The sequence below is a fragment of the Budorcas taxicolor genome, chromosome 1 (genome assembly GCF_023091745.1).
Source record: "Budorcas taxicolor isolate Tak-1 chromosome 1, Takin1.1, whole genome shotgun sequence".
Taxonomy (NCBI): domain Eukaryota; kingdom Metazoa; phylum Chordata; class Mammalia; order Artiodactyla; family Bovidae; genus Budorcas; species Budorcas taxicolor.
In genome coordinates, this window is record NC_068910.1 from 135,204,157 (window position 1) to 135,214,734 (window position 10,578).

The 10,578-nt window shown below is 45.5% G+C and overlaps 1 protein-coding gene across 1 annotated transcript; it reads left to right on the forward strand.

The window, feature by feature from the left end:
* The first annotated feature begins 333 nt into the window (after positions 1–333).
* LOC128045597 (60S ribosomal protein L7-like) lies at positions 334–1,154 on the forward strand. The gene has a single exon (XM_052638063.1). It carries the CDS (start codon positions 347–349, stop codon positions 1,091–1,093), a length of 747 nt encoding a protein of 248 aa, XP_052494023.1. The 5' UTR covers positions 334–346; the 3' UTR covers positions 1,094–1,154.
* Positions 1,155–10,578: the final 9,424 nt, after the last annotated feature.

Genomic DNA, 10,578 nt, shown 5'->3' on the forward strand with positions numbered 1-10,578 from the left:
ACAATCCAGTATCAGTTGAGCTCAATTCAGTCACTCAGTCGTGTCCGACTCTTTGCGACCCCATGGACTGCAGCCAGTATATATGGGTATATGTATATGTTCACATAAAACATAAAGTAAAAGTTTCATTAAATAATACCCTTGCTGTGTGCAAAGCAGTCTGGAATTTTCTATTTAATTTTTTAAAATGCTGATTTCAACCTATTAAATTAATTTCTCAGAGAGCTATGACCTGTGTTTGAAAACCACCGTCCTAATCCATCTCCTTTCTCGAAGCATAAATCTTTCTAGCGAACAGGACAAACAACTTGCTCAAAGTTAAACATCCTCTTTCCCGGCTGGAACCATGGAGGTTGCAGAAGAGAAGAAAAAGAAGGTTCCTGCTGTGCCAGAAACCCTTAAGAAAAAGCGGAAGAATTTCGCAGAGCTTAAGATCAAGCGACTGAGAAAGAAGTTTGCCCAAAAGATGCTTCGAAAGGCAAGGAGGAAGCTTATCTATGAAAAAGCTAAGCATTACCACAAGGAATACAGGCAGATGTACAGAACTGAAATTCGAATGGCTAGGATGGCACGAAAAGCCGGCAACTTCTATGTACCTGCGGAACCCAAATTGGCGTTTGTCATCAGGATCAGAGGTATCAACGGTGTGAGCCCAAAGGTTCGAAAGGTGCTGCAGCTCCTTCGCCTCCGGCAGATCTTCAACGGCACCTTTGTGAAGCTCAACAAGGCATCAATTAATATGCTGAGAATTGTGGAGCCATACATTGCATGGGGGTACCCAAATCTGAAGTCTGTAAATGAATTGATCTACAAGCGTGGTTATGGCAAAATCAACAAAAAGCGAATTGCCCTGACAGACAATGCATTGATTGCTCGATCTCTTGGGAAATATGGAATCATCTGCATGGAGGATCTGATTCATGAGATCTATACCGCTGGAAAACGTTTCAAAGAAGCAAACAACTTCCTGTGGCCCTTTAAATTGTCTTCTCCACGAGGTGGAATGAAGAAAAAGACCACCCATTTTGTAGAAGGTGGAGATGCTGGCAACAGGGAAGACCAGATCAACAGGCTTATTAGAAGGATGAACTAAGGTATCTACCAGGATTATTTTTGTGTTCTGGTTAATAAACAATTGAAACAAATTGAAAAAAAAAAAAAAAGTTAAACATTAACTTGAAAGGATTCTCCCTGTTATTTTGCCCACTGTTTCAACTTTCTACCATCCTGCACTTGAGCAAATATTGACTGAGGTTTTTTGAGTGGGAAGGCACTGTTAGAGAACACAGATCAAGTCTTTTCAAATGCTTTCAAACACACTTTGGTCAATGATGGCAGAACTCTGCTGGACACACAGTATAGGTCCTCCCAGTAACTACTATAGATGCCATTCCAACCTACACTGGCTCTGCCCACAGCTCCTATTTGACAACCTGTATCCACTTTCTTTACTTTGGAATCCTAAGCTCAGGGCAATCACCTTAGACTAGAATCATAAAAATAAAAATGTGGAGTTCTGCACACTGAAACAGGATTGTTCCAGAGAATGAAGGAGGATTGTCAACTAATATATTTGAGGGTTGATATTTGAGGTTGCTACTATTTTCCACTTTATTTTTCATTTTTTCCCCTTTAAAATGTACTTGAAAACCTTCAGTTTCAAGTCCTAATACTCCTGACTAAATTATTCGGTGCTAAGAGGAAGCTCACGTGGGAGAGCATGGAGCAGGAGCAATCCAGGTTAATATGGTGGAATTTGCCCCTACTTTATAGCAAGTGGTAAAAGTTACTCAGGGCGGGAAAGCAGAATACATAATTAATTTTAACATTAATTAGAAGATTATTTATGCCAATGAATACAGTGCTCAAAGTCACAGTTTTGAGCAGGATATAAGGTCCTATTGAGCCCTTCTAGTTTCATAACAGAATTTCAAATCTGGAAGGAACTTTAACTCATGTACCATACACAGCCTATAACAGATGTCCACTAAACATATGGAGATTTCATCTAACAAAATGTCTCTACTTCATCTCATCAAGTGCTTGTGTAGCTTCTACTCAGGCATTCCAATGAGAGCAAATTTATCACTTCCAAAACCTTAATAGGTCTGGGAGAGCCTTGGGAAGTTCAGACTATTAGAAAGTTTTTACCTAGTGAATTCCCTAGTGGTCCAGTGGTTAGGACTCAGCTTTCACTGCCAACCGGGTTTAATTCCTGGTCAGGGAAGACCCTGCAAGCCATGCGGTGTGGCCAAAAAAAAAAAAGTTTTCACTCACATTATACTGAATTCTCTTTCCCTTCTACTTTTGATAAATTGGTTATTGTTTGAAGACTGCTCTTATGTCCACAGCTATCATCTTTCCTTTGGGTGAAATATCCTGATCCCTTCTAAAGGCCACCACAGGACACGATTCTACATTTCCCCACTCACTAGTCAGTATTGGAAGCATAGTTTGACCAATCTAGATGGTCAAACAGAAGAATGGAGCGGGACTACCATTCCTCTATTCCAGGCCTTTACAAATGCCATCTGCCAGCCATCTCAGTCCCTGCCTTAACAGCCACTGCACATTGTAACCTCATGCTGAGCTCTCAGCAAGAGTTCAAAGGGGACAGGCGGGCCTTTGGAGCAGAGAAACCTGGGTTCAGAATCTAGTTTTGCATGTACTAGCTAACTGTGCTACCATTCCCTGTTTTTCTCTTTTCCGTGGGTAACGTAATATCCACATACTATTGCAGTCTGATACACTATACACAGACTCTCTTCCCCAGTTTATTGCTACTCTAGTTAGCAAATGATGCAGAAGAATCTAGTCTTTGGCTGGGAACATCCTTGATATTATAGCTGAATGACAGATAACGGCTAAGATTTATTAAGCATCTACTGTGTGCTAAAAGACTTCCCTGGTGGCTCAGACGGTAGAGCGTCTGCCTGCAATGCGGAAGACCCTGCTTCAGTCCCTGGGTGGGGAAGATCCTCTGGAGAAGGAAATGGCAACCCACTCCAGTACTCTTGCCTGGAAAATCCCATGGACAGAGCAGCCTGGTAGGCTCTAGTCCATGCGGGAGCAAACAGTCAGACATGGCTGAGCGACTTCACTTCACTTCACTTCAAAGCCAAGCCAGGAGTACATGTGAAGAGAAGGTAAACCTAGAAAAACCCTATGGATGTGAGAGTTGGACTGTGAAGAAAGCTGGGCACCGAAGAATTAATGCGTTTGAACTGTGGTGTTGGAGAAGACTCTTGAGAATCCCTTGGACTGCAAGGAGATCCAACCAGTCCATTCTGAAGGAGATCAACCTTGGGATTTCTTTGGAAGGAATGATGCTAAAACTGAAGCTCCAGTACTTTGGCCACCTCATGAGAAGAGTTGACTCATTGGAAAAGACTCTGATGCTGGGAGGGATTGGGGGCAGGAGGAGAAGGGGACGGCAGAGAATGAGATGGCTGGATGGCATCACTGACTTGATGGACGTGAGTCTGAGTGAACTCCGGGAGATGGTGATGGACAGGGAGGCCTGGCGTGCTGCGATTCATGGGGTCGCTAAGAGTTGGACACGACTGAGCGACTAAACTGAACTGAACTGAGTGTGCTAAAAATGATTCTAGTCGTTTATCTCACACAGGGCCCTGAGATCCAGCAGGGCTCTGTGTGACTCCCGGGCACAAAGCTTTTCTGTGTTCCCCGTTTCTGTGATTATCGGAAATACCCTGCATTCAGCCTCCAAAGGGTCTCCCCTCATGGCTCAGTCGGTGAAGAATCTGCCTGTGATGCAAGAGACCTGGGTTCGATTCCTGGGTCGAGAAGATCCCTGGAGAAGGAAATGGCAACCCACTGCAGTGTTCCTGCCTGGAGAATCCCATGGACAAAGGAGCCTGGCAGGCTACAGTCCATGGGGTTGCAAGAGTCGGACCCAACGTAGTGACTAACCCACCACCACCACAGCCTCCATGACCTTCCCTGAGTTCCAATGGACAGATTTAAGCAGTTGTTAATTAGGGAAAGGGCTTCCCTTGTAGCTCAGTCAGTAAAAAATCTGCCTGCAGTGCAGGAAATCAGGGTTCGATTCCCAGGTCAGGAAGATCCCCTAGAGAAGGAAATGGCAACCCACTCCAGTACTCTCGCCTGGAAAATCCTATCAATAGAGGAGCCTGGAAAGGGAGAGAATGTGAGACAAAGGAGAAACGGTCAAGAGAAACAATAGTCTAGCTTTGGGGCAGAGTCCTGGTTCCCATCAATGGATTGCTGTGGTTCAGTTGCTCAGTCGTGTCTGACTCTTTGCAACCCCATGGACTGCAGCCTGCCAGGTTTCCCTGTCCTTCTCCATCTCCACACAGGAAAAATAGTTTTGAGCTGTTTTCTAGATACTGAAGTCCCCTCAGGGTGGGAGAAATGAATGATTCCCATAAGCATGTAGGCTCCAGACCAGGCAGAACCTGAAGGTTGATGATGCTGACTCCTACTTATCTCACCACCAACCCAGCAAAGAAATCTAAGTACAGGTTTAATAGAATTGCAATGCATTCATATTGTCTCTGCAAGACAAGCAGATTTACTAAATTCTTAGTATGTGTACTTATCCAAGATGAGGAGCTTCCTTTTCTTTTTTTTTTTTTTTTACCATGCTGTGCACATGTGGGATCTTAGATCCCCGTGCGTGCATGTGTATGTACTCAGTCATACACATGTCATGTCTAACTCTTTGTGACCCCCATGGACTGTAGCTCGCCAGGCTCCTCTGTTCAAGGGATTTTTCCAGGCAAGAATACTGAAGTGGGTTGCCATTCCCTGCTCCTGGGGATATTCCTGACCCAGGGATTGAATCCAGGTCTCCCACATTACAGGCAGATTCTTTACTATCTAAGCCACCAGAGAAGCCCAAGAATACTGGAGGGGTTGCCATTCCCTTCTCCAAAGGATCTTCCCGACCCAGGGATCAAACCCACGTCTCCTGTGTCTCCTCCATTGGCAGGATTCTTTACCACTGAGCCACCTGGGAATCCCCCTTAGTTTCCCAACCAGGGATCAAACCCATGTCCCCTGCACTGAAAATGCAGTCTTAACTATTGGACCACCAGGGAAGTCCCATGGAGAGCAACTGAATTAAAATAAATATATTAACTTTGTTTCAAAATATCAATAAATCAGTTTCATCTTCCTCCTTTTGACATCTGTAGTTTCAGTTCAGTTCAGTCGCTCAGTCATGTCCAACTCTCTGCAACCATATGAATCGCAGCACGCCAGGCCTCTCTTTCCATCACCAACTCCCGGAGTTTAGCCAAACTCATGTCCATCGAGTTGGTGATGCCATCCAGCCATCTCATCCTCTGTTGTCCCCTTCTCCTCCTGCCCCCAATCCCTCCCAGCATCAGAGTTTTTTCCAATGAGTCAACTCTTCGCATGAGGTGGCCAAAGTATTGGAGTTTCAGCTTTAGCATCAGTCCTTCCAATGAACACCCAGGACTGATTTCCTTTAGGATGCACAGGTTGGATCTCCTTGCAGTCCAAAGGACTCTCAAGAATCTTCTCCAACACCACAGTTCAAATGCATCAATTCTTCGGCACTTAGCTTTCTTCATAGTCCAACTCTCACATCCATACATGACTACTGGAAAAACCATAGCCTTGACTAGATGGCCCTTTGTTGGCAAAGTAATGTCTCTGCTTTTGAATATGCTATCTAGGTTGGTCATAACTTTCCTTCCAAGGAGTAAGTGTCTTTTAATTTCATGGCTGCAATCACCATCTGCAGTGATTTTGGAGCCCCCAAAAATAAAGTCTGACACTGTTTCCACTGTTTCCCCATCTATTTGCTGTGAAGTGATGGGATCAGATGCCATGATCTTCATTTTCTGAATGTTGAGCTTTAAGCCAACTTTTTCACTCTCCTCTTTCACTTTCATCAAGAGGCTTTTTAGTTCCTCTTCACTTTCTCCCATAAGGGTGGTATCATCTGCATATTTGAGGTTATTGATATTTCTCCCAGCAATCTTGATTCCAACTTGTGCTTCTTCCAGCCCAGCGTTTCTCATGATGTACTCTGCATATAAGTTAAATAAGCAGGAAGACAATATACAGCCTTGACGTACTCCTTTTCCTATTTGGAACCACTTTAATTTGTATCTTAGTTCCCCTTTCTCTATGGTGTAAATCTGGCATCTTTAAATAGCAACACACAATTCTGATAAACTCTGTGCAGCATGGCCAAATTTATCATAAGTTGAGGTCTTCAAAAAAGGGGGTAAAAAAAGAGGCTGTGAAGTTCTGGGTAGCTGCTAATATAAACGAGAAACATGAACAAATGTGTAAAGAAAACAGTTGCAAACAGATGATTAAATCCAAATCCTAAATCAGCAAATACAGTGTTGGAAAAATATTGTATCATCAGAAACTTTTTGGTTTCTTCAGCTTAATACATGCAAGTAAACAAATGTTCCCTTGGTTTGCAAAATGATCCTGCCAAAAGTTTTCTTACTCGTACATGGAAATGTGGTCAAGGAGGAGACTGTTTGAGAGTTGGCCTGGCTCCCCTGCTTCATCTCACACAGTCTCCTGAATGGTAGAGAAGCTGTGTCCTAGAGCTAAGGTTCCCAGGTGTCAGTCTGAGAACCCTGTTCGCTTACACTGTATCAATTTTAGCCTCCTAACAATTCTGAAAGAGGAGAGTGAAAAAGTTGGCTTAAAGCTCAACATTCAGAAAACAAAGACTGTGGCATCTGGTCCCATCACTTCATGGGAAATAGATGGGGAAACAGTGGAAACAGTGTCAGACTTTATTTTGGGGGGCTCCAAAATCACTGCAGATGGTGATTGCAGCCATGAAATTAAAAGACACTTACTCCTTGGAAGGAAAGTTATGACCAACCTAGATAGCATATTCGAAAGCAGAGACATTACTTTGCCAACAAAGGGCCGTCCAGTCAGGCTATGGTTTTTCCAGTAGTCATGTATGGATGTGAGAGTTGGACTGTGAAGAAAGCTGAGAGCTGAAGAATTGATGCGTTTGAACTGTGGTGTTGGAGAAGACTCTTGACAGTCATGGACTGCAAGGAGATCCAACCAGTCCATCCTAAAGGAGATGGTGTTCAGCCCTGGGTGTTCATTGGAAGAACTGATGCTAAAGCTGAAACTCCAATACTTTGGTCACCTCATGCGAAGAGTTGACTCATTGGAAAACACTCTGATGCTGGGAGGGATTGGGGGCAGGAGGACAAGGGGATGACACAGGATGAGATGGCTGGATGGCATCACCGACTCGATGAATGTGAGTTTGAGTGAACTCCGGGAGTTGGTGATGGACAGGGAGGCCTGGCGTGCTACGATCCATGGGGTTGCAAAAAGTCAGACACGACTGAGCGACTGAACTGAACTGAACAATTCTGTCAAGTAGGTACCATATTTATTTTATAGACAAATATGTGAGAGTGCAAAAAACACAGAGTAATTAATTTCAAGGGACACAGTTTTTAAATGGCATAGTTTAGCTTCAGATATTTGAGATCTTTGATCTTACAACCACCCTTCACTACATCTCAGGTACTGAAACACTGAAATACTAACCAGCAGGCAGATGGTTGAAGCCCTGGGCCCAGAACAGAATGCTTACTTCCAAGTTCCAGCCTGGACCTAGTAACCACAGCCATCTTAGGAGGGTTTGAGTCCAGTTTATAGTGGAATTCGATGCCACAGGCACAAAATTAAAGATCCCAACATATAAAGACAAGGTCACGACATGCAATATGCCTGGGATAATGATCTCTCAAAATGTGTCCTAGAAGTACACTTGTGCCAAAGTGAAATTTGAAACTTGCTTAACTGATGACATGAAAGCTCACAGCCCCCAGCCACGTAATCAGAAAGCAGCTAATCATGATAAACCATCTCTAAATGTTGTAAGATGACTGCTTCTGAGACTGGATTCAAACAGAGAAGCATTTGAAGAGACCCACTCCTATAATAAAATCCATGCCAGGACTCAAAAGTAGGCAATAGGAGCCGAGAGCTGTAGAAAGAGAATCCGGAATAGAAGGCAGCCCTGCTGAGCCCAATGCCCTCCCCATTTCAGGCGGGAGACTTTGGGTCCAGCCTTGAGGGACCCTATGGACAGGAAAGATTCCCTGCGGGTGCTGAGATGAATCAAGCTAAAGTGGATTTTGAGATCCACATGGAGCCTGGATACCAAGGTGAGCTGCCTGTGCTGCACAGCAGGCTCCCATTAGCCATCCATTCTGCACATGGTGCTGCTCTCTCAATTCGTCTCCCATTTCCTTCCCTCACTGTGTCTGCAAGTCCATTCTCTGCGTCTGCATCTGTATTCCTGCCCTGCAAGTAGGTTTCATCAGTACATTTTTATAGATTTCGTATAAATGAGTTAATATATGATATTTGTCTTTCTGACTTACTTCACTCTGTAAAACAGGCTCTCGGTTCATCCACCTCACTTCAACTGACTCAAATTTGTTCCTTTTTTACAGCCCAGGGCTTCTTAAACTATGAAGAGCATGAGTGTTCTGGGGTCTGTTAAAATGCAGCTTCTTACTCTAAGCAGGGGCCCATGACTCTGCATTTCTTCTGTTTTTTTAATTTTTATTTATTTCTTTAATTTTTGGCCGTGCTGGCTCTTCGTCGCTGCGCAGGCTTTCCTCTAGTTGCGTGGGACAGGGGCTATTCTCTAGCTGCGAGCAGAGAGTAGCCCCTGTTGCGGTGGCGGCTTCTCTCACTGCGGAGCACAGGCTCTAGGGCACTTGGGCTTCAGTGGCTCCAGGGCTCTCGAGTACAGGCTCAACACTTGTGGCACCCAGACTTAGTTGCTCCGAGGCATGTGGGATCTTCCCCACCCAAGGATCAAACCCATGTCTCCTGCTTTGGCAGGCAGACTCTTTCCCACTGAGCCACCAGGGAAGCCCCATGACTCTGCATTTCTAACAAGCTCACTGGTGATGCCAGGCAGCTGGTCTTCCAAGCACACTTGAGTAGGTTTTAGAGGGAGGAGGGTTTCTATTAGCAGTACTCCCACAGAGAGGACACTCTGTGCCAGCTGGCATTGGAGTGGTTTCTGCAGGGCAGCTGCCTTTCTGTGGCTATAGTGCCCTCTTATCCTACCGAGCTTTTCAGTGGACAAGGGCAAAATTACCAGGGCCTTTGCAGCTTAAGTAAACTATCCTGGAGGCCACTCCACTTCTTTGTTGGCAATCCACAAATTCCAAACCACCCACTCATCCCAAGTTATGAGAGGATTTCACCCCCTGAGCAGCCCCTGGACCCTGATGTGAAGATCTGTCCCAGGTGGTAGTTCTCTTGCTCCACACAAATGAAGCAGGCCTTAATGAATCAGCGTTGTGTCCCCGGGTAGCAGATTACCTAATGACCCTGGGTGAACTGAAAAAAGTATCTCTGAAACTAAATGGAGAAACAACCTGGGTGCTGTGAACTTCACCCAGGACTCTGGTCCAGGAGGACCGGTGTCAGCAGACTCTGCTCTGCAGCTTCTTTCTCTTGAGACCGGGCTAGCGCGGGAACAAGCACCGTTGTTGTTGTTTACTCGCTTAGCCGTGTCCAACTCTTTTGTGACCCCATGGACTGTAGCCCACCAGGCTCCTCTGCCATGGGATTCTCCAGGCAAGAATACTGGAGTGGGTTGCCATTTCCTTCTCCAGGGGATCTTCCTGACGCAGGGATCAAACCCATGTCTCCTGCATTGGCAGGTGGATTCTTTACCACTGAGCCGCCAGGGAAGCCTAGAACAAATGTAGACATTTTCAAAGACAACCACCATGACCAATTTTCTCTACCCCTTTCGATGGATGTGAATCTGAGTGAACTCCAGGAGTTGGTGATGGACAGGGAGGCCTGGTGTGCTGCGATTCATGGGGTTGCAAAGAGTCGGACACGACTGAGCAACTGAACTGAACTGAACCCCCACCGAACAGACAAACCCACAAAAATTTTTACTGAGGACCTAAAGAGTTACAGAAAAACCCAAATGAAACTTTTGGCTAACACAATACTAAATTACTATTCTGCCTCCTCCCTCAACCCACTCACACATTCATAGTATATGAAACAGATCACAGAGTCTGCATCTGGAAGGCTAGTTTTGGAGCCAAGTTAAAGGTCGGTTTGAGTGAGGCACCAGCCTTAACCTGTTTCTTTTTCTTCTCTCTGATTTGGAGAGGGAGTGGCTTCTGGGCAAGGACACTCATGCTTGGAGCTGGGGAGGGTTGGTGCTGGCACAGTGTGGGGGACATGGTTGACTCTTACCCAGGAATGTGCTCTCAAGGTTATCCTACCCCTCCCCTGCCCTTCCCCATACCATGGGGATTGCCCTGACCTGAAGTATCTCTGGCTACCCAGGACCTCCCCTAGAAGCTGAGCTCCAGGTGACCCTCTAGTCCCTCCCCTGAGGCCCTGCCCCTCTTCACAGCGCCTGCAGACACCACTCCAGCCTGTCTGGGTAGCTCTATGTGCTTAGCTCCTGGAAGGCAAGCCCTTGCCCTGACATATTTCTTTCAGTCGTTGGGCTGGGTCATGAATGGCCCTACACCAGCCTCCAGCCTGAGTGGCAGACGGCATCTG